This window comes from Poecilia formosa, unplaced genomic scaffold, assembly GCF_000485575.1.
Source record: "Poecilia formosa unplaced genomic scaffold, Poecilia_formosa-5.1.2 Scaffold52, whole genome shotgun sequence".
NCBI lineage: Eukaryota > Metazoa > Chordata > Actinopteri > Cyprinodontiformes > Poeciliidae > Poecilia > Poecilia formosa.
The window spans coordinates 1,864,627-1,889,488 of NW_006799991.1; the positions used below are offsets into that span (position 1 = coordinate 1,864,627).

A 24,862-nucleotide genomic window follows, 5' to 3' on the forward strand; every position below is an offset into this window, starting at 1 on the left:
CAATGGACGTTAAAGTGCTCGGCCTGATGTTTTTTCATTAAAGAAATGCACACATGCACATGATACCATACCATACCATACTGTACCAACTTTATTTATAAAGCACTTTAAAACAACCGGTATCACTTTATTTGAAGGGGGGTAAGATTTGTCACATAATTTGCAATATTTTAAACCTGGACTGCAGATGTTAATAATTTTTTTTGGTAACACTCATTACTGATATAAAATTGTTATAAAAGTATTACTGATTGCACTTTAAAAATTAGGTAACTTTATGTTATTAAAGGTAAAGTTTAAACAGTAATTATTTCTTGGTTAATATCAAGTTGTCATAACAAAGACATTTTGAATAATGTCAACTTTGTATTAAAAGTGTCATAATTTACCGAATGACGCTTTATGACAACAGTCATAAATATTCATGAAGGTTTATTCATGTTCATGACAGGTGTTATGTCATGTTTATGACAGTGTCATGTCAGTCTTATTCAACCCCCTTCAAATAAAGTGTTATCAAACAACCACAGCTGATACAAAGTGCTGTACATCAAAACACAACATAACGATAAAAAAAATAAAAACTTACAGTTTAAAAACAAAAACATACAATTTAAAACTAGATCCCGCTGGAGTTGAAAGCCAAGTAAAATAGATGGGTTTTAAGACGAGCTTTAAAAGTGGACAGTGAAGGGGGCCTCTCTGACCTGCAAAGGCATTATGACATTTGTACCTTAAAACCCTTTTGAGACCGTAGAGCCACTCACTTCAGCTGGACCGCAGAGGGGCTGACTGCAAACAATCAGCCTAAAACAGAAGAGATAGTAGGTGAGGGCTTCACCTAAACTACACCCTTTTCATAGTTAAATATTAATCTTTGTTATAATAGGTAAATCTCAAATCTAACAGCCCATTGAGTGGTCAATATGACTCAAATAGGGTTAAATAAAAGTTAATTCACTTCATTTACTACTTGCATACAAGATTAATTATCTAAAAAATAAGACATGAAAGTTTAAATAGCCTGGGATAAAACAACTGAAAACAAAAACAAACATTCAGTCACGTTTTCTGTGGTTCTTTAAAATATTTTTAACATTCAGGCAACCAGGACTGCTTGAGAAACATTTATATCATCAACATAGAGATGAAGAAATATGTTCATAATATTCTGACCCAAATTATTAAAGTGCAAAAAGTACTGGTCCTAATACAGACCTGAGAGGCGCCATTTGGGACATAATGGCTTTTATGGAAATAAACCCAGTACCACCCAGTCCATATCCCACAGAACCAGGAAGGTACATTAATGGCATGCTGTATAAAACACTCTCAGATAAACTGTTTTTTGTCCTGAGTGGGCAAAGTTAAATTAGTGGCAAATCGGTGACCTGCTCATAGTCATGCCTTTTAATTTTGTGTTATGGTTGATTGGTGTGTACTTTATCACACTAACCCTTTCTTCTAACTTTCTGCTAAACAGATCTCTGGAATACAATTTTTTCTTCTTAATTTGGAAATTATTTCTTACCTAAAGTTTCTGAGCGTTGCTCACCCTTTTCCCTGGCTTTTAGACTTCACAGGTGATTTCTGGGTCCGGTCTGTCTCACCTTTAGACATTGGAACATATAATAACAGCTTCAAGGCAGTGTCGCAAAGATGTACCACATTTCAATCAACTGAGTCCTGGTTCTTAAAGAAGAAATGTATTCTACAGGGAAACAGAAAGCCCTAGATTATTGCTTAAAAATCATTGGAAATTTAAGATAAACTTAGAAAGTAGATTTTTATTTAAAAAAATACTTGAGTTGCTGTTATTTTAATATAAGATTTATGAGATATTTACAAATCTGTGACTTGAAATCATAGTTCCTTAATTAAGGATTTCTCCCGCAGGCCAAACGCTGCATGTTAAAGGTTTTTCAGGTTTTTTTATTTTATTTTATTTTATTTTTTATTTAACATGGTAATACTCCACTGTTACTATTTTAAGATTTTTCTCACAACTTTAAAAAGGATGCCAATAAACAATTATCTGAATCTAAATATTTTATATATTCTCTTAAAAAGTAATATTTCTTAAATTCAAAAAAGACACTGATCACTTCTGCCTCTTGTCTAAAGAATTTACTGGAAGCGCAACTGGCTTCTCATAAAACACGAGGTTTACTGACTTCATTTCACATCACTTAATGTGAACTGAGAAACTGGATTTTTTTTTTTTTTTTTTACTTTAGTAAGCAGGTGCTTGTGGAGAAGTAGCTGTTCTGCGCTCTTGTTTCTTTTATGCCTGGAATTAAATGTTTACCTTGTAACTTCTGCTGGTTGCAATATTTCCAAGATATGGATATAAGTCCCACAGCGTGGTGTAATGAATGATTGATTGTTTTTAGCCGAGTGTTTATTAAACAAATGTGTTCTGGCATATTTCACAAGGCACAGGAAAACCACACAGGCGATGGAAGCTATTAGTTATTTTGACATTAAAAAAGAAAGCATATCCCGTTGATGCATTTGTCCATTAATCAGACATTACTGCTGAGTGTGATGGTGTTAAAAAATTAATGCTGGAACACACACGCAGGCGTGAGAAAACAAGTGAGTGTCCCTTTAATTTGAAGCGAGCCCTGTGGGGATTCAGCCTGTGGAATGTGTGGTTTGTGTGCCAGAGATTGTTCCCAGTGGATGCACTAAAACTGGACAAAACCAACAATAACTTAGCACACTTGCTGCTGTCGGGTCCGTGTGGAGGATGTGATTCACTGAGTTTAAACTTTTTTGTCGGATGCGGCTGATTTGGACCAACGCGAGTGTATCTGGAGCGGAGCAGCTGCCACAGCGGGATCAGGTGGATGAAGTCCCGTTGTTTCCTCTTAGCGGACCTTCTAACACATTCTACCGCTTTGGTGCTAACAGGCTAACAGCTAATCACAGCCAACTTAACACTATATGTTGCATCTGTTTGTCGCACTGTGCAATGTTTGGGTTGTATAAGTGTCTGGGCAAGAATTGTACATCTTTAATCTTTTTCTGCAACTTGATGTGTGAAGAACGCCACTAAATTAGTTAAGTCTTTCCTGGTTAGCGATTAGCAAAGTAACGCTAGCGTCTTAGCTGCGCCTTTATTTGAAAAACAAGGTTAGTTGGGTGATTCGTTGGTTTTAATTGGCTTATGCTGAACAAATAACGCTGGGAAACCCTTGCGTATGAAAGCAAGTGTATGTTCCACAACTTCTTTATAACTTTGAGTTATAAAAACCGTCTCGGGAGACTACAATTGATGCTGCTTATTGACTTTAGGAGAGGCTCAACAGGTGACTGCTAACTTGGCTAATGTTAGCTTCCTGATGACTTCTGTTAATTTTCCAGCAGTCAGCTGGTGAAATGTATAATTAGTTCAGATGGAGACTCTTTTTGGACAGAAAATGTGTCTATTATCCATTTTTGAAAAGTATTTTCCTAGTGTACGGGTGAGAAAAACATGGAAAACCCTTAAAAACACTTTTCCAACTTTAAATCTCCACATTGTTCACTACGAGATTAATTTGTCAGAAATGGATAGCAGACTGGAGGAATTAGGATATTGTGCTTTCTGGGCTACAGCCTGCTTTCCTGTAGTGTGCTTGTAAAGATCATTATGAAAAAATATGATTGCGTGTGTAGACTATAAATTAGGAAAAATGTGGTTTCTTAATAGAATTCTGATAACTTTATGACCCTTACTTAGATTTAAACCTGATTTATATTTATTTACCCAACATTTTTAAAGATATTTGTTCCTTTGAAAGATGTTATTTCTTTCTTTAGTAAATGTAAAAAATGCTATTCACCACTTTGCCTTTCTAATAGACCTTCATAGAGCCACAATATTAAGCTTCTTACTGTGAAAAATAGTGTATAATTGTATTTACTGTTTGAAAATGGAAAACAGTGTGGTAAAAAACTAAATATTCAGCCTGATAATTTTTTTTAAAGTAACGCTTATTAATAATTTCTGAAATCAAAATAAAGAGGATCAGGTTTATCATGCGGTTACTTTTTCAATTGATGTCAATTCGAAAATATGTTTAAGGTCAAAACCTTTTGTGCAACTTTACCTCTTTTTTTTTAAAAAAAAGAAAGTGCACAGTTGATTATGTTCTATTGCTCATCTGTAAAATAACTTTATTTTTAACATCTAGGTATAAAAACACTGAGTAACAGGTTACTTAAAAAAGGCCTACTCTTCAGATATGTCAAAATTTTGTAACCAAAGATTAGGGTTTGCTTTGTGTTTTTAAGTGGCAAAATTAGTAGCAAAATTATAATTGCAATATCTGGGAAGAGAAAAGAAACGGTCACTAATGGTAACATTTCCAAGAGACTTGGGATGTCATAACGAATCATTTAATTTGAGAGAGCAACAGCATGATGTTAATTAACATTCTGAGAATTTCCAGCTGATTATTTTCTATTCCTGATAAAATCTAAGCCAATTAAACATGAACCAACAAAAACCAACATCAAGACACTAACTTATACTATTTAATTGATTCTCAAAGTTTTGTTTGTCACTTGTTACCTGTCATCCATTTCAGTTCATACTGGGAATTTACAAATTTCCATCTCTTTAAAAGTTTTGGTTGAAAATATATTTTAGCATTTCATTTGTCTGTCTGTTCAGGGTTATTAGGTCTACATCAGACTGAATTTAACTTGCAAATAACATTTGCCAGTGATTCTTCTGATTAAAAAGACAGCCAGCATGCCAACTGTGATACTTGCACCACAGTTTGAGAACCATTGCATTTGTTCAAATTAAGGCTTGTCAACAGTTTTGTAACAAACTCTATCATAATTATGAAATTTCATTTAAATGCATCTTTGTGTGTTTAGGTTTTTGTAATTTCTCCAGACAGGCGATGTCCTCTGAGGCAACAGGAATGTCACTGTTTCGTCTATCCCATTACATCTCAGCCGTTTTGCTCTCTAGCCGCAGACATCGATAGACTTGCCTCTCTCCTTCTCCCCGTTTATGACTGGGTCACATGGTGTTAATTGTGCTTGGCAGGTCTGCTGGGGCCAAACAGTCCAATCCACTGACTCCTAGTCTCACCCACCTCATCCTATTAGCACACGCTTTCTCCGCGTGTTACTTTTTATTAGCATGCCAAGTTTCCTAGATGTGGAAAGTTTAATATTTTGACTATTGCAAGGTTTTTCTCACATTAACTGATTAACCGTTTGGTCTGTATTGAGCTGTTTAATTCTATTAGTTTAGCAAAGCCATTATTTTCAGAGGTAGGAGTAGGTGCTAAATGGGACTTTTTGCTTGAAAGTAGGACTGAAACTAATATTTAAGGCAACTTCTTCTTTCAGTATGCTCTTCTAAAATGTCTACCGTGTTTTCAGTAAAGTATGGAGTCATATTTTCAACTCCGTCCTTCAGCCAGCCCACGTTTAGCTTGAATGCACCACTTCCCTTTCGGGCTTAGAGGTAACCTGTGGTTAAAGTATGTAGTTCGCAGGTCGGCCAGCCATCTTTATGTAGTGAGATATATTTCCACTAGCAAAGTTTAGTTTTGCTCTAATAGTTAATTTATTTTAAGTTGTTCCTGTTTCCCCAGGTTACGTCATTGGTTGGGTTTTCAGGGAGGAAAATACCTTCTTTCGCTCTCAAAGGCACACATGCCTAAAATCACAAGCAGCCGGTGGCATCACTTTTTGTTTGGCTACTCTGTTACATTCACATGGTGAATGGATTGTGTTAGAAACATTTGAACCGAACTGTGAAGCTTGAGTGTGCAGTTGAAGCAATGTCCGTTAGAAAGTACTTGAGCAATAGGTATGGATATACTTTAATAAAAGACAAAGAAGAAGACGAGTCAAGTGAGATTTATTGTCATTTCAACGTAGTGCACAGTGGAATGTTTGTTTTTTTTTGTAGGATTGTTGGAAGTTTGCCACCTGAATCATGCATTGCTGTTGCACACTGCATAGTCTGGTTTAGGGTGTACTTGGATTTTTTTTCTTCTGATTTTTGAACAAAGTATTTTGAGATGCTTTGGTCACACAGATGGGAGTCAATTTGCAGGTCAAATACTGATACTGTTTCTCATATCTATTAAATGCATCAAAACTGATCATTTTCAGCCTTTAAATGCCTCATTTAACAACATATATATATATATATATATATTGATTTGAGTTTATTAAAAACCAGATAAATGTAAGAGACATGTTTTGATGCATAAATTAGGAAAGCTTTTCATTAAAACTACTACCCGTGTCAAAAAATTTAAAGCACATTTTCTTTTAAATGAAATGCTACTGACCTTCAAACAGGCAAAACAAAACGTAGACCAAAAACAAAATCAGAACTGGATGAACATTTGCTGGTTAGACCTTAAAGAAAATAGAAATATTGGTGTTGGCCAAGTAAAACGTGACCAGTGCAGATCTAACACAAATGCATTTTTAGTGCATTTTCTGATGACACTCAATTGCTAATAGACTTGAGAACCAACATGTTTTTTTGGTTTAACTTTATGTAACACTGTGTGACCTCCAATGTGATTGAACCTACAGTTTAGCTAGCTGTGTTTTATCAAATCCCAGCTTCATCCCTAAGAAAACCCAGAGCAGTAACTTTTCTGTTGTTGATCTGGGCCCCATTTGCACCTCCGGTCCACTGAGTGACTCACTTAAGTGCTCACTGTCGACCACAGAGCTCTACTTCTCGTTTGATTGGGTGTTCATTAGATGTTGAGTGGGGGTGGTTTCGATGGTTGTCATGTGGATCAGCTGCTCACATGAACAAGTGACTGGACCTCATCATGTTGCTCATTAGCAGCACAGCAGCTGGTTGATTGTCACCAACTTTGTCCAGCTGAGGATAAATCATCTGGTCTTCACACCGAGCCAAGACAGCTTCCATGCAGTCTGTGGTGAGGCATTTGTTTGGGTTTTTCCAAACATCATGATGACGACGACGACATGTTCTGTGGTATCAGTGGACCGGAAGCACAGTGTTCCTGCTGCTGTTTGCTTATCATTTTAGCTCCATCGTAATGCATCTGAACTCAGTTTGAGGAGAACCACCACTGCCTCAACAACGAGAAGTGACGTTTGTTGAAGCAATTCTGTGGCTTTTTGTCCTTCTACCTGCTACACCCTCTTCTCCTTTCATACCATTGCTGCTCAGTAAAACTTAGTTATCTTTAATTTAAGAATAGTTTGGTTGTGTCACATGTCATCATGTCTCTTGTCTGATATATTCAGCCTGTTGGAGAGATTATTTTTGATTTTTGTTGCCTTATTTTGTGACTTGCTGTTTTTTTTTTTTTTCTTAAGTTACAAAATAGTTGCTGTGACAGCTGTGTACATTGCTTTGCTCATTTAGCTGGTCTGCTATTTTTTTTATTATTTTTTTTTAGCAAGTTATGATTTAAATAATTATTACATTGGCTTACAGATGAGTTAACACATCTAGGATCTTTATGACCTGTATCTTTCTACTGAGTTTTTTTAGGGAGTCTTTTTGAGTTGTTTTATTCTGCTAATCTCTAAAGCTTTGTGTTTCAGTTTTTGTCTAAAAGTGATGAAGTAAAGTTTAAGTTATTAGTGGCAGGTTCAACTTCATACTGATAATTGAAGAGCAAAGGATTTTTGTCAACGGTTGTGAAGTTGATTCATTTATATTAGCATTGTCATTGTGCTTTGATCAATGCTTTGAGTATTTAGCTGCATTCCTCAACGTGATGAACTGATTATTGGCGTTCAAGGGTCAGTTTCTGACTTGCCAGTATTGATTTTGACCACTTCTAATTCCTCAGAACAGCGTTAAAATGCATTTTCTTTCTTGACTTTTTGTCATGATTTATAATTTGTTACGTAGTCTTAGCCGAGGCGACGTCACACTGTGTGAGAAAGCTGTCGCTGTAAAACGAATTTTACTAATCCAATACAAAGAGTAATGATTAGGCCTGTCGCAATTAATCACTCACTTTCATGATCAATTAAAATGAGCTCTAATTCCCATTTTGATTATTAATACTTTTTGTTTAGACACATCATAATCCATTTTACTTATAGTTTCAGTTGTGTGTGTGCGCTTTTATTTCTGTTTTTATTTCTTGTTTTTTGTTTTGTATTATCTTGGAATATTTAAAATGTCTTTCAGTTCCAGTATTAAGATTTCTGAGAGCATAAACTTGCATTATTCAATTATTGATACATTAATTGAAATAGTCTCAAAACAATAATACAGGGACAATTAAATATATTGTCAAAGGCCCAGTAATGATTGCCTAGCTGTTGGCGTGGGCTTGTATCATATTGTTTGTCATTTATTGTGATCAATTTCTTATCATGGTACAATATTGATTTATTGTCGTCATGACAAATTCCAATTAGTGATGTTTAAAAACACTAAAAATGTCCATATTGACGTGATTATTATTTTTTTTCTCCACTGCTCAATGAATTTGAAAGTATGATTAAATGCAGTTAGTGTATGCATTTTAGTGACATAAATCACAAATTGTATTTTCATCAAAAGAAAATATGCTTCTTTCGGTGTCCTAAAGAATCATATTACAAGTGGGTGTAGTAAAAAAATAACTACTTCTTATTGACACTTTTCTCATTATTACAATAGTACTACGAAATGTTGTGGTAAAACTTTAAGTCCATATCTCCCACCACCACCTAGTTGAGATTTTAAACTTTTTGAAGCGTCCTGCATCGGCAATTAGCGTATTTAAAGTTGATAGCGTCTTATTTTCGGAAACAACAAAAGATACAAAATATCCACAAAAATATTAAAACCAGTAATTATCTAGCACCCTGTTTAAACAAACCAACGTTTAAACACAGTTTCCCTTTAAATAGCTTCCTAGAGCTTTTGTGCTTCCCATAATTTCATGTTTACACACTTCATTGACACTTTGAGAAGCTTCTTCCCACAGTAAGAAGTTCCACATCGAAGACTCTTGGGATTGCCCCGACTTGCTCCTAGTAGCGTTTAGTTCTAGTCGGTCCACTGACCGTAAAATCTGACTGCTGTCCAAAATTTCTTTGCAGACAGAAATGATCGTTGGTTGCTTCATATTTCTACTGAAAAGTCTTTATGGTTGTCTTTTTTTTTTTTTTGTTTTAGCACACAGACGGGAACCCGGCTGTGGAAACGGTCACAGCTGGTTGTCCTGCAGTTGCTCCCTTAGTCAGGAAGCTACGATTCAAGCCTTGTCTTGTCTCTATCGTGTCGTGTGTGAAGTGGAAAATGTCTGAAGCAGAGTTGAGAACTGATGTAATATAAATACGTTTTTCCACCTTTGAACTGTTTTGACTTGGCGTTCTTCTTTAATGATTGTAGAAATGGATCACTATTTAATATCATAGCTGTTAATTTGGAAACTGAAAATCATTTGTAAGCCATTGTCTAAAACATGTTTTAACTTTATTGAGTAATAGCAGCAATTTGACCCGTTTTGTTCTCTGATTCAGTTTGACTGACAGGCCTTTTAGTTTTAAACTGGTTTCCCAGTGGAGCAGCTTTGTCTGTTTCTGGGACTTGAGTCTTTGGCCAGCATTTGCCAGGTTTTAACTGGTCGGACTGGATCCTTGCTTTGCATGTCGATAGCCTATTTTGTTTGGCAGGCCTCATCCCTCAGCCTCGGCTTGTTTTGTTTACCTCATCTCGCTGGCCTTAAATGTCCAGGCCCCGCCACTGAAAACGTTTTGTTTCCAAGCTGTTTCGTCTCTGATTAGGAACAAAGCAACACACTAACTGTCCTCTGCGTTTGCTCAGCAACATCTCAGATTTGTGTCTCTGCTAATCACATGCAGTCACTTGTTTCGGCTAAACCTGACAGGGCCCGGTTTGCTCTCCATACAAGAACAGAAAAGAGAAACCTGTTTCCAGGAAAGCGGGGTGTTTCTGATCTGCTCTCTCGCATGACACCGATGATGAAGCGGCAAACTGTTGCTTTGTAGCTGCAGAAACCCTCCTCCACTTACTGTAGAGGGATTTATTGATTCTTTTAGCCGCCTCCTGTATTTTGGAGCATTCATTTTAGGAAAACCTGGCTTGTAGTGTCACGTTTTCTGTCTGCATTCATGCTATCACCCTTGACACTTCCCCTTTTTTAGTACTGTACACACGTTGCTCAGCTGTACTGATGAGACGCTGACTCCAAGTTCTTGTCCTGTTTTTCAGATTGTGCTGTGAACGTTCACAAGAGCTGCAAGTCTCTGCTGGGTGAGTGCACCAGCAGCAAGAATAAGGTAAACATTACACTTCAGAGCAGATAAGAGCATCCAGGCCAAGGTTTTAGCCACATTAGTATCTTAATATCCACATGTGCACAAACACTTTGGGGTTTTGAAATGTGTAGATGCTTCAAAGATGATTTTTTTTTTTTGTTGCCATTTTATGTTGATGGCATTGTCAAGCAAACGGTATAATTTTTTTATTTGCTGTTGCTTAGTTGATATACTTGATTTGAACTTTAGACTCTTTGCAGGTTATCGCATTTGATTGCAGTTGAATTGCTGCTTACTGCGGCCCAACCAGTTACTAGGTTGAGACACCTACAGCCATGTAGGTTTGGATTTATTTATATAATAACATCTTCATTTAAAAACTGAAATTTGTTTTAATATTTAAATTGGTTTGATGTTCTGAAACACTGAAGTGTGACAACCATGCAAACAAAAAAAGGAAATCAGGAAGCAGGCAAATCTTATCACACCTCTGTAGATTATAAAAACAAACCTTTGAATGGGGCGGGTCCATGCTTACATCTTAATGAAATCCATTGTCCATTTCCAGTGTGCATGCCTCCACAAAGGATTATTAACACTTATCTACTGTTTACTATTGAGTATTGAGTGTGTTTCATAGTTGTGGTATCGAGTTTAAAATCTTAGCATCATGGTGACCCTAACTCTTTTTTTTAGTTAGAAAGCATTACAGAGACGCATCTCACCTGTAACCCAGAAGATTTTACTGTATTTTTTTATCTGCAGCAGTAGTACATTTTTGAAACTTTGCATACATTGTTTTGTTCTACTGTACAATCAGTGGTGCCAGTTTATGGAAATGTTACAAATGTGTATTTTGAAGTTTAGCATTCTTAAAGAGGAAATAAAAATCATCTGGTGCAGAGCTGAAAAACTGTGATTTGAATTTGCTCAACAAAAACCCTCTGATTTCTTTATTTATTGTTTTTGATGTTTTTTATTTTGAATATTTAAAGTGTCTTCCAGTTGCAGTGTGGAGTGTTTGGTGAAAAATCAAAGTTTATTAGTCGAACTTGCGTTATTATGTCATTATCAGTATATTACTTGAAAATGTTCTCCAAACATCAATATTATCATTTATCGCGATAATTTCTGCAACAACTTCATCGTCCAGCAAAAATCTGTTATGGTGACAGTGTAGGGAAATGTATTTAATAAATACAGAATATTGATACTAGCCCAAATTTTCATATTGCTGCATCCTTACAAAGATTAGATTCTGGTATCAAATCATGTGACTGTCCTAATTTTCTTCACACAGAGAGATCTCCATTCGAGGGGCAGCGGGTCAGCATCTCCTAGTCTTGGTAAGCAGAATATTTAATTACTGGTGAGGCGCTCAGATTGTCGTGGATCACAGTATTTCTTTAACTGTGACAGAAGCTTTGATGAATGATGGGAGGGTTAAGTTCTAAGAACGGCCAATTAAGGATCCAGCTTTGTGATGTGTGTTTCTGCGGACCCACTGAGTGTGGAGTGGGCAGCTCGGTCTCCCACGGCTGGGAGATAAAAGTGATGATTAGCTATTAAAAAGAGTCGTGTGGTGCAGCTGTTTCTCTTTTCATCTTTATTTAGACATATTTAGCTATAAACACAGGAGAACGCTAATTGGCAATAAAAACTGATGCTTCTGTTTGTCATTTTTAATTTATGATCACCCGTTAATCCATCCTGCACTGCTTGGCAATAAAAAAAAAGCAAAACATTAACCGTTACATCAGCTCATCTGTTCTCAGAGATCTCAGCCGCTGCTGCTTATTGCACCGTCAGCAAGTGTGAATGCATGTGATTGAACCCGCAGGAGACATGAGGGGCTGCAGCAGCGACAAGCTTTAGTTAATCTCCTGTAGCAGTTGTTATTCCCCTCTGAACAGCTGGAGTCCTGTCAGCCACACCTGATTTCTCCACATGTCCCGCTCGGGCCAATCACTGGCTTGTGCAGGGGGTCGGGAACACGATGCGCAGAGAATTGATGAGAACCGCAGAAACAGAACTTCCTAGAAACGTAAAAAGGACGCACATCTTTCCAGAAGTTACTGCAGGAACCGGGACACTGGGGAGTCTGGGCTGGTTTATATAAGACCGGCTTTTTGATCCAAACTCCTGATTATCTTTGTTTATGTCCTTTACTAAGACGTCAACCTGGAATTGAAATTTAAGAGACGTTTGTAATGGATCTTACGGTTGCCAAAGAAGCAGGAAAAACAGTGAGGGCCTCTAAAGGTGCCTCCAAAACCGCCAGGGCGTCTTCCCCGTCTTTCTCCGCCTCGTCGTGGGGTCTTTCTGGACGTGTAGGCGTGCGGGTTCTGATGCACCGCGACATGATCACCTGCCGGTTCTACCGATCCCTGCCTCGATCTTGGCTGAAAAAATACTGGGGCCAACTCGGGAAGGATTCGAACAAGTCGCCGTCTTTGACACTTCGCTGGTCATCTTCTCCTTTCTCACTGTCCTCTCCTCGTTTGTCCCCATGTCCCTCCTCCATCCAGTCTCACTTTCTCCGATCACCTGTGTCTCGTCTCTCTTTCCCAGCGCTGAAAGACCGGGACAGGGAGAAAGATCAGGCAGGCAGAGATTCGGCTCAGGCTGCGGATGGCCACCGAGGGTTTCCCGGCGTCCCAGGCATGACCGTTAGCTCGTTTGGAGCCAGCACTCAGCCTTCAGCCAGCCTCAGCAGCAGCTTCGCCGCAGCCCCCGCCTGCAGCGTCGGCCCCAGCCTCCGTCACCACAGCAGCTCCGGGTGGGTACCATGACAACAATAATTTCTCTAGGTGATGTAAAGATTTTTTTTCATGAAATGAAAAGTTTGTGTGTGAAAGATTCTTCATTCAGTAGAGATGCAGGAATTGCAAACTAAATTTTCTGTAAAATTATTGCAATTTCAAATGTTTTGAAGATCTGCTTCATGTAAATGGAGAAGATTTTAAAATTCTTGTGATTCCAGTGCCTTCATGATATTTAGATGCAAGCTACTTTCTAAAATAGAAAAAAAATCTTAAGTCCATACAAGCATCTGTCTTCATGCAATGTGTGTTGCATTAAGTCAGAAATATCTCTGCTTTGGCTTCCTACACACATACAGATTTTTTGGATGGTTTTAATGACTTTTTAAATGAATATCAACACTGAACATTTAGAAACATCTGCTATTATGATATAATTTGCTGAAATCACAAAGATCTCCTAAAAAGGTTTGTTTGATAATACTCCAAGAATAAAAACCTGTGGTGATGCGCTGCAGAGAAACCTTCCTATGATATGACAACAGAACAGTTTAGGGCTGCAGCTAATAATTATCTCAGTAATTAAATATTCTGATGGTTAATGCCATAAAAAAGGCACATTCTTCAGATTTTTTGTTTAACCTCTTAAGCCTTAAGAAATTCATTAACATACAAATAAAGAAATAATTTAATTACTCTTTTCACTAAGAAAATAATCATGTTGTTAATGTAGCATTCCTTTAGCGTATTCTTGATCATTTATAGCAAAGGATGCATCTGCAGCTTAATAAAATACTTCCAATATCAGCATGTGAAAAGCTGAGTCTCAGACTTAACATCAATGCAGTGTAGGACTGATCTGTTGTTTATCTTTTGGTCTAAAAGTTTCATAATTGGGAATTTTTTTGGTTTAATTACTGCTCTGTGTTGTTCTTTCAGAAGATGTTGTTCTTTTTGGGTCTATTCTTGAGCTAACGATTAATTGACTACTAAAATTGATAATTATTTGAACAATCAGTTAATCCGGTTAATCATTTCCGCCCTGGTACATTGTATTGTTTTAAAAATGAAACATAAAGTTTATGCTTTTGGATTGTTCTGTTGCTGATTTTTGGTCGAATAGATTATTTACTCCTTCTTAAAATAATCATATATGCTGTTTCATGCTCTTGTAGATTGACTTGATATTGATTTATAAACTTCTAACCTTGGGAAACATTACATAAATGGCAGGAGACATTTTGTTGCATCGAAGCTGTAAATTTGGCTGTTTTCTCTCAGATCCCTCCCCGGGGACATGGATGAGATAGACGCTCTGCGCTCTAAACGCTGCAACGACGACGCCGTTTCTCTCGCACCTTCCATCGCCGAGCCCATCATCGTAGAAGGTGAGCAGACGTTTCCAAAGCGGAGCTGAAGTTTAAATTCATCCGCTCCTCATTTTAGCTTCATTTACTTTGAACCAAATCATCAGGGCTGCGTTGCGGCTTTTACTGACCAGACTGCCCTTTCCAGACTGTGAAATCTTTGCAACTGTTTGTCTTCAGGGAGTTTTCATGAAGAGAGCGTGTGGAGGATGTTTGGCTGAGTCATGACTTTAGCCTCATTAAACTGAACTGTGTGGGAGACATCAGACTAACTGGAGACTGGAGCTCCATGTTTGTTCCAGCGTTCAGTTTTATTGGATTTACTCTTAACACTGAAGAGCTGGATGCTCATCAGCCGCCTTTTTCCCCCCAAATTGAGTGCGTTCCTGAAGATTTATGAGTTTGTAAGGCAGATTCACCGTCTGGTTCCTATGTTGCTCATGCAATAATGTTGGAAAGACTGTAAAAATCCACATTCTGTGAGGAGTAACTGGGTCACATTAGTCATTTTAAAATAATACAAATAAATTCTTCCATTTATCCTTTGCTTTACCTTGTTGAAGAACACAATCCATAACACGTTGCATCATTTCTGCCCTTTCTCTTCAGAAGCTCACTATGCAGCAGTGCGGGCCGACCTGGAGTCTGATGCTCAGGACTTGGAGGCCGACTCCTGGAGCCTCGCAGTCGATCAGCATTATCTGAAGAAACATTCAAAAGATGTGGCGAAGAGGCAGGATGTTATTTATGGTAGGTGTGGGCTCGCTTCGAACTTTGATACTGGTAAATGCTTGGCCATTAATAAAAGCATGAGTCTTATACATGGCCGACTGAGAGGAGCTTTTCTTATAAAAGCAGCACACTGAGTTAAAAACCAGATATTTGTTTGTCTTTTTCCCCCCCTTGTCAAAATCTGACTCCTGTAATCCGCGATTGTCTTCAGGTAATAACGTAATGATTGATTAAATTTGACTTAATTAAACTGCTCCTGAGAGTCTGAAGTAATTATAAATGAATTTGTCTTGTTCATTGTTTTATTATAAACCTAAAATCACAATTTTGTTAATGGGTTCCATTGTATTGAAATGAACTGATCTTATGTTAAAGGGAGGTTATTATGCAAAATCAAACCTTTCTGAGCTTCATTTCATGCTATAATGTTATTCCCTCATCAAAAACACAACAGATTATTTCCCCATGTATTCCTTCCTAAAACCCGACTTTCTTCAAGAAGTATTGGTTTATATTGGCACCAACTTCAGAAAAATTCATCTGTATGGAAACGCAATGCTTTGCAGATCATGCGTCATACTAAACAGAACCAATGTGACGTTGTTCTGTAGAGCTAATGCAGACGGAGATGCACCATGTGAGAACGCTCAAGATAATGCTGCATGTGTACATCCGAGAGCTGAAGGAGAACCTGCAGATGGACTCGGGCAGACTGGACTGCCTGTTCCCCCGCCTGGAAAACCTCCTCGACCTTCACACACATTTCCTGTCGTGTCTCAGAGAGCGACGGCGAGAAAACCTCGTCTCGCCCAGCGACAGGAACTACACCATCAATAGAGTGGCAGACATCTTGATCGCTCAGGTATGGACCGGATGCACAGTGGTTATACAGCTAAAGGAGGCACTCAGTGGTCTGTGAAAACGTTTCTCCACTCCAGTCATCCTGTACTTACTGTAGCATTCTCCCTTCACTGCAGCAGATTTCCTCAAATATATTTGATCTCATGAGTGAGGCAGGTTCAGCATGTGACACAGTTTTATCGGTTTTCCTCGGAGCTGAAACAATTAATCTTGATTTTTTTATTTTTATTGAAATAATCAACTGATTTAGTAGTAAAATAATCCTTAACTGAAGTTTACAGACTCAGAAAAAGGCAATTTACTGAAAAAACAATATGCATATATATATAATATAGCATTTTAGATGAAAAACCTTGTTTGTCTTTAAATATATAGTCTTTTTCAAGTATCATCGTTTTAGTTATGACAGTTTTAGCTTAATAACAGAATTAATACAATTATGTTAAGCACCTCTTTCTACCTATTTATTAAATGGTTAATTTAAAAAATAACGAGCATATCCACCCTACTGCACTACTGAAGCAGAAAAAGATTATTTCAGTATTTATTTCGTATTCTTGTAGCAGCAGATGCATCATTGCTATGCAATTACATTTTAGGCAGTAAAATGTTTTATTATTTAGAAAAAGGGATTAAATTTATTTGCATTTTTCAACATTTTTGTATAATATAAGCTCAATTGGTTGAAATGAAAAATCTAAAGAATGTGCCATTTTTTTAATCTAATTGTTAGAATAATCGATTATTAACATAATAGTTAGCTGCAGCCCTAGTTTTGTTTAGGTGTGCATTATTGCGCTGCTGCTGCTGACAATGAGTCTGTTTGTTCTCCAGTTCTCAGGTGAAATAGGAGAGAGGATGAAGAACTGCTACGGAGATTTCTGCAGCCATCACACTGAAGCGGTCGGCTTGTACAAAGAGATGCTGCAAAACAACAGAAGGTTTCAGAACCTCATAAGGGTAAGTTATGATGTCGTAGCATTTGCGTTTAGATTCATTTCACTTTTGATTACTTGTGTAGGATGGTGAAAGGTTAATGTTTCTGTGTTTTGTTTGTTTTTACAGAAAATCAGCAACTTATCCATTGTACGGAGGCAAGGAGTGACGGAGTGTATTTTGCTGGTAACGCAGAGGATTACCAAGTACCCGGTCCTGGTGGAGCGCATCCTTCACAACACTGAAGGTTCAGCTGCAACACGAATACTAATTACCATCCTAGTGAACCTTAACTAAACAATAGTGGTTGTTTACATGTAAAATTCTCTGTCTTTCTGTCTCTAGCGAACACAGAGGAGCACCAAGATCTGACTCGGGCTCTGAGTCTGATCAAAGACACCATCAAAGAGGTGGACACCCTGGTTAACCTGCATGAGAAGGAGTCTCGGCTCCGAGATATTCACAGCAAGATGGAGCCGAAGGCGCAGGGAAAGATCAAGGATGGCCGGGTGTTTCGTAGGGAGGACCTGGGTCAGGGCAGGAGGCGGCTGCTGCATGAGGGAACCGTCAGCTGGAAAGCTGCCTCTGGCAGACTCAAAGGTAACATTTACCTCTACGAAATGATCATTGCGGATGGAAAATGAGCAATGCATTACTTGCTCATGATGATGTTCTTGCTTTCTTTACTTTCAGATATCCTGGCTGTACTGCTGTCAGATGTGCTGCTTTTACTTCAAGAGAAGGATCAGAGATATGTCTTTGCTACAGTAGTGAGTGATTTTTTTTTTTTTATCATTTCTCAGTTATATAGTTCCAGAGAAAATTTTGACAAACCCAATATGAGTATAAACGTGATGCTCTTATAGACTTTTAATCATTTCAAACCAATTTTTTTGTGGATTTTGACCTGTTAATACCTGGTCAAAATTTTGCCTGTAAAAATGTTTTTTCTGTTTTCTTCATATCCCTTTTTTTCGCCTCTTTGTCTTAAATCCTTTCAGGATAACAAGCCTTCAGTGATTTCTCTCCAAAAGCTGATAGTCAGGGAGGTGGCCCATGAGGAGAAGGCCATGTTTCTCATCTGCGCCTCCTCAAACGAGCCAGAGATGTACGAGATCCACGCCGCCTCCAAAGAGGAGCGAAACTCTTGGATAACATACATACGGCAAGCAGTCGAGAGGTAACTGGAGTTATACAGGCGACTTACAAACACAGTTGTGGTAAAAAAAAAAATTATCTGAAATTTTATTGAGCAGTCTTTGTGTCCCTTGCTCGGTTAGCTGCCCTGACTCAGAGGAGAGGCTGTTCAGTGAGGAAGAGGAGGCTCAAGCTGCAAGGCTTCGAGAATTTCAAGGTAACTTCTGATCACAAATTATATTTATGTCCACTAGGAGGTGCTGATGTGCCACATTGAAACAATTGACGGTTTAGTTTATTGATGGAGAATCTTAGCAGTTTATACTTGCATGCATTTTGCTGAAAAGACTTTACATTTTGATGCCGACTTACAATAAAAAAAAAAAAAATTTTTTTGAAGGTCATGCAGTGGGAATAAGTTCCAGTAAAAATGGAAATATTAGACAAAACATTTAAAATCTAAATATTCTCATGTGAAAGTGGATAGATATATATAAGCTAATTATCTGAATTCACCTCCAACATTAATATTTTCACAAGCAGCTCTACAAATGCTCATATTTTTCTCTTTTGAATAAGTTGCAGATCATTTTTTTGCCTGATGACTCTAATTCTGTGTCACGTTTTGGCCTTTAGAGCGCCTGAGCCAGAAGGACGCGGTGATCGCTCAGGCTCTCACCGAAAAACTGCAGCTGTTTGCAGAGATGGCGGAGTCCGTGGCCGGTCTGGAGGACACGGCGTCTCGCTCAAGGCTGCTGCTCCGGGGCGACGCCTCGGACCACCAGCAGGGGGAGGTGCTGCTCAAAGGAGCCATCACTGAAGGTAGGATGATGCTGCACATCGTGGATAACAATCAGAAAAACTTTCTCTTGTAAAGCACTATTTTGTTCACACTTTGCTTTTACGTTTATGTCATCGCATATCTCAGGTTCTTTGTTTTCTTACCTACTGTTAAACTTTAGTGGAGAACCTGCAGAACTTGTTGCAGGCTGGCGTGAGGGAAGAGGCTCAGGAAACACGGGCGGAGGACGGGAGCGGTTCTGGGGTTCTGCCCAGGAGAGCGGGGACATTCGGAGGCTATGACAGCAGTCCCGTCATCCTCTCTAAGAGTGAGTCCAAGACTGCCTTCACTCTAATCAAATTTTATTTCTAAAAGAAATCACATGCAATGTATGTATACACGCAGAATCTGTGTAGCTGTCAGATAAATGTTTCCATCGCCGCGTATCGTCATGTGCTTGTGTCTGTGCCAGACGGCAGCTTCTCTGGGAACAGAGACAGGAGCCAAAGAGCCAGCTCCGACCCTCAGCTCAAAGGCCTCTGTGGAAGCCACACCCTGGAACAGACGGTAGGGGCGAAACAAGTTCACACACACAAGGTGTTTTGAGATGCATCAGTCTTATTTCCAATAAGAAATGCAAACCAAATCATCTGGAAAGTTTTCTTTTTCTTGTATTTTCTGGAATATTGTATATTGCAAGTCTCTCTGTGTTTTTTTATGAATAGATAAAATCTTGATCAACATCATCCTGGGAACATTCGGTTAATCCTGGTCCTTGAGAACTATCAGCCAGCCTAAATATAGCCACGTGTTGGTGACTGGAGCTCTGTTTGTGGAACAAAAGCCAAACCAACAGAGATGGAAATAATCCAGACAAATATTTGATCTGAACTCCACTCCACTAAATAGTGTTGCCTTTTTAATTACGATTTAACCTGAACATCAACACTGCTACAATCATTATTAGGAGCGCTGAAGGGGATCATCTCTCTTACACAACTTCAAGCTCAAATCTAAGATTTTTATCATAAATAAAGAATCGTAGGTGTTGTTCCTCCTTCCATAATTCAGCAGGAGTTCAGGTCATTGCCCGTCTAACTCGTATGAACCTGAATGAATGATTTAAACCACAGAATGTAAACACTACTTCTGCTTTCATATTTAATTCCACTGCATTCAAGCGCCAACACAACAGATGGTTATGGCTGGAACTCGTGAACCCATTATTACGACCAAAATAAACGGTTTAAATCATAACATGAAGAACGCCTTATTAGATTTTTCTACTTTGACGCATTTGCAATGAGTCTTTTTGTTTTTTTTAGAAAATAAAAAAATGCTTTTCACAGCTTCTGGCCTTTTTTTTTTTTTAAATTTCCTTTTCTACCATCACTGACTTGTGGTCTCTTTGTGCTTCACTTCGTGTGTCAGGTGGATCAGAGCTGCTCCTCTCCTCCGAGATGGAACCGGATCTGGTCCGACTCTTTCCCCGAAGCTGAGGTGACCTTTTTGTAAATCTGAACTGCTGGAGTTTTATTTTTCTTGTTTCTTATTTGAACAGTGTCTTCATATGATAAAATACTTTATAAAACCAGAAAATTGTGAGAGCATTTTGGTGAAATTAGTTTTGTTTTATAACTTTCTTTTTGTATGTGTGTGTGTGTGTGTGTGTGTTTGTTTGTTTTATCCATTTTAGTTCTTTGACAAAGTGTTGATGCTCTCCCAGAGACTTTATAGCCTGCAGGTAATATTCTCTCTACACACTCTGACTCTCAAATTTGTCCAACTCTTAATAAAAAATATAGTTGAGTTGAAATCAGATATTTATATACCCTGTAAAAAGACACAGCCTTTGTTTTCCTGGTGCTTCCGGCTAATATTTTCCTGTATCAGCTCCATTATGATTACCAAAATGATTTCCATTGACTAAATGCTAGAATAGATTTTCTGCTTTAAATTTAGACATATAACTTTGTATCTTTTTAAGCAATTTTGGAAATAATGACATTATATCCCTTTAAGCCTCAGTTTGGTTATTTTGAAGCAAATCTACGGATGTATGTTGGAGTAATACCTCAAACACTTAAAGGAGGGACAAACCATTTCTCCAGTAGTAACATAAAAAGACGGATCTTAATTTTTACATGCATCTTAAAGCCATTTCTTCAAAATATGAAGAAAATATTTCACATTGTATACTTTTGTAAACTTTTAAAAATAAATCTTTAATTTGTGTTGCATTTAGCAAAAACAAACAATTTTGTATTATTGCATTTTAGACAAAATCGTTCATGTGTTTGCATTTTCTTATGCATTTCTAATATTATTTAATATAAGCTTAAGAGATTAAATGAAAAATCAAATGGATCAAACAATCTGTTGCATTACCGTCAACACTGCATTTTGATGACCTTGGTAGCTGTGCACTGCTGGTGATGCTTTTTAATTACCATTTGATTCCTGTAGACATAAATTCTGCATTCTTAGAGGGAAATATTCACCTTTTCTGTTAATCTTGCACCTCCCTGTCGTCCTCAGGCCATCGTATCACAGCAGGACAGTCAGATTGAGCTGCAGAAGGCCTCGCTAACAGAGCGGGTGTCCCTGCCTGGGCGCAACAAAGGAAACGGGCTCCTGGAGCAGGAGAAACAGCGGACTTTAGCCCTGCAGAGAGAGGAGCTGGCCTACCTGAACAAGCTTCAGTCTCAGCACAGGCAGGAGCAGCAGCGCTGGGAGAAAGAACGGGAGCGGCACCGGCAGCAAGTGGAGGCGACCGAGGCCCGGCTCCGACAGAGAGAGGAGGAGTGCAGAAAACTAGAGGTACAAGTTCAACACGCTGCCTTAAAGATACTGAGCAGATTTAAATGGGATTTAACGCATGATGAGGGATGAGGGTTGGCTGTAAAGAGCGTTATACAATGTGTGTTTTTGTCAAATACAGGAGCAACTGGCTAAGGAGCAGGAGGAATTGGACAGGCAGAGAGAGACGTATCAGAAGGACTTGGAGAGACTGCGGGAGTCCACTAGAGCTGTGGAAAAGGAAAAGGAGCGACTGGAGTCCCAGAAGAAGATGAAGAGGAAAACAATTGAGGTGAGAAGCCTGTAATGGTAACTCTAATATCATGTAGACGATATCAACATGTCAGAAAGGATGTAAATACTCATATTGAAAAAATAGACAATTTAACAAGCACTCATACTCTTAGAGCACAAAGTGAATTGGGTTGTTTTAAATGATGCAGAAAGAAAGTTGTTAGAAGAAATGTTGGCCCTTTACTTTGAAGGAGTTGGCTTACTTCATGTATCAAAATCCAGCTGTAGGTGGTCATTAATTATTCGGAGCAGATTCAGCTTCTCACTGTGGGAGAGAGAGAATAAGAGGCAGCAGTCGCTGAAGGAAAGAGGTTTTAATAATTTAAGCAAAAAAGCCACAAAGTCAGAAGTTTTCAACTATTTCTAGCATCCTACATTATCAATTAGCAAAGTTAGTGTTTCTAATTGTACTTATTATTTCCTACAGAATATCAGGTAAAAGGCTCTGAAGGATTAAGCGCATCATCTTTTTGTCTCCATTCACTTTCACATTTATAAATTTCACTTTATAAATCTGGATAAGTGCAAATAATTGACTATGTAATTAAAAAATGTTCAGGACTCATGAATGCAGATGCATTTTAGGGCCCCATGAAGTTATAAAAAAAAATGTTTGCTTATTTTTGTGTTATCAGTTTTTTCACCACGTGTTTGTAATCATGTGGTTAAATAAGACTTTAAAATGTACCTCTCTCTAATTACAAAGACATGTAACATGTAATTAGAAGAACAGTTTACCAGATTAATTCAGAAAGTAAACGATCCAAAGATGATCATTTGCTAAAATATAAATGAAAAATTTGATAACGAAGCAGTATTGCTGATAATGATCGGGGTGACTTTCTATTTTGTTTTTATTTTTTATTTTTTTTTATCAACAATTGATATTTGTCTTGTAGAGTTTCAAGACAGCCTTCAGTCCAACACTTGGATTTAGAAAGCTGCCATAACAGACTTACAACACTTCACCTAAATCATTCAAAGCATTATTATTTCTAAAGTGCTGTTAGTACTAAATGTTTTTGGTAAACAGTATTTTCTTTCTTCTGAGGTTCTTTGCTGAGCCGGTGGGCTAACGCTAGCTTTCCCTCTCGTCGATTCTGACATGACTTGTTGATGGTTCTGCTTATAATATGTTTTCCTTTTAACTCCTGTTATTTACATGCAAACAAAACCTACAGGAACAATTGTTGTTCTGTTTCATAAAATTAGCACTTTGCTTTGGACGTCACAATTCTTTATGTGTGGTGCTGTAGCAGCGTACCGGGCTGGGCTCAGGTCTCTGCTGGTGGTCTGAAGCAGAGCTGAACCCCCCCCTGAGTGAGTTACATCAGAGATGGATGGCAGCGTCTCAGGGACGCTTCTGCCCCCTGCAGGTCAGTTGCAGAAATAAATAGTATAATCTTCCTTCGCTTGTGGGTTGATGAAATTCATCTCCCTCTTCTGTTATCACCAGAAATTTTGAGAATGTTGATCCGTTTTTCTTAAACGGAAGAGTCAGGAAGTGTTTTTCAACACTTCAGCCAGCAGTGAAGTCCAGAGTGGGGACATTTTCCCATCTTCTCTTCACTCCTCTTGAACAGTTTTGGCCAAAATGGTGTCTGCTTACATCGGCATCAATATCAATGCATCGATTTCATTTTCCTTAAGGTGTGGTTTAGATGGGGAAAATGTAGAGAGTAGTCTTTCTTTACATCCCTCTGCCTTCTTTCCCCCTGATGGTTTCTTCTAAGCATCTGCTTTTCTGACAGAACAATGTGGGTCGTTGTTTGTCCGTTTCATGGGAGAGCAGTTTTCAGGATGATCCACTGTAATTTCACGCCTGCTGCTCACAGCTCTGTCAAGAAGTCATAGTAAATTTGCCCAATGAAAACTTTGAGTGTTCAGCTCAGATTCTTGTATCACTTAGTCATCGCTCAGTTCATTTGTTCTCAGCTTCTAGTTGCGTTTTATCTCTTCATCAAACGCAGAAACGGTCCAGACCAAAACAAAGAGAGCAGTGACATCAGAGGCGGCGTCGCATCCCGACTCCCACGTGTTTCTGTCATCAAGAGTCATTTGACAATCTGTTTACTCAAAATAATTCTTACACATAAGACAAAACAGCAAAGGGAGTTGGCAGTGACCAGTCATAACCAAGTTGTGTACCAAGAAGGCTTGGTGCCATAAATTCAACCCAAAAGACAAGACGAGCAGAGAAAGTGTTATTTTTCTTTCTCTGTGTTAATGAGAAAGAAAAATAACACTTTCTTTTTTAGAAATATCAGTTTCACAAATTGAAAAATTGTCTGTTAAAGAATCTCAAATCATCATCAGAACAATTCGATCAGGACTTGTATGAAGGTAAAAAATGACCACTTTCCTATTCACCACACTTTTATAGTTTGAAAGTTATGTACGCATAGGACCCTCCGCCCAAATGTGTCCCCATGAGCCGTCTGAGTTTAAACATTTTATTTGTATAAACTCTTTTATCAGCGATTCTGATAAAAGCCTTTTCTTTTGGTGTTGACTGCAGTTTTAGGCTCATTTTAGCATTCAGCATTGTTTTGGTTTTTTTATCTGCCACGTTGTATAATGGTTGTTGTGTTTGTTTGTTTTTTTTTTTCAAATCTTTTTAGTTCAGGACTATTTATTTACGTAGTGCTAATTCACAACAAGTGTAATCTGAAGGCATTTTTATTGTCAGAAATATATCGGTGAGAACTACGAACCTTAACTAGAGTGGCATCTGTTTGTATTTCTCCGAAACTATCTGAAAAGGTTGCAACTTTGATTTAAATAAAACGTTTCTGAAATTTGATGAACTACATATCTCATCAGATTTTTATGCTTTTATCTGGCTTTTGCTAAAGCAGCAGCTCTAAATGTGCTTTCTAAAATGCATTGATACCTAAACTGTAACCCCCCCAACGTCCTGCACGTAACATTTACTTTGGTACCGTCGT

The 24,862-nt window shown here is 38.1% G+C and overlaps 1 protein-coding gene across 1 annotated transcript in view; it reads left to right on the forward strand.

Annotated features, from left to right (window-relative positions):
• The window catches only part of LOC103138562 (rho guanine nucleotide exchange factor 18-like), a 57,216-nt gene that overhangs the window by 14,934 nt on the left and 17,420 nt on the right, over positions 1–24,862 (forward strand). The window contains exons 11-29 of the mRNA XM_016671842.1: positions 10,199–10,266; positions 11,546–11,591; positions 12,817–13,024; positions 14,289–14,395; positions 14,984–15,124; positions 15,718–15,968; positions 16,802–16,927; positions 17,033–17,150; positions 17,249–17,503; positions 17,597–17,673; positions 17,905–18,083; positions 18,184–18,257; positions 18,677–18,862; positions 19,003–19,149; positions 19,294–19,388; positions 20,253–20,321; positions 20,518–20,565; positions 21,360–21,641; positions 21,763–21,912. Coding sequence (XP_016527328.1) covers positions 10,199–10,266; positions 11,546–11,591; positions 12,817–13,024; positions 14,289–14,395; positions 14,984–15,124; positions 15,718–15,968; positions 16,802–16,927; positions 17,033–17,150; positions 17,249–17,503; positions 17,597–17,673; positions 17,905–18,083; positions 18,184–18,257; positions 18,677–18,862; positions 19,003–19,149; positions 19,294–19,388; positions 20,253–20,321; positions 20,518–20,565; positions 21,360–21,641; positions 21,763–21,912 — 2,627 coding nt within the window. The remainder of the gene's footprint in view (positions 1–10,198; positions 10,267–11,545; positions 11,592–12,816; positions 13,025–14,288; positions 14,396–14,983; positions 15,125–15,717; positions 15,969–16,801; positions 16,928–17,032; positions 17,151–17,248; positions 17,504–17,596; positions 17,674–17,904; positions 18,084–18,183; positions 18,258–18,676; positions 18,863–19,002; positions 19,150–19,293; positions 19,389–20,252; positions 20,322–20,517; positions 20,566–21,359; positions 21,642–21,762; positions 21,913–24,862) is intronic.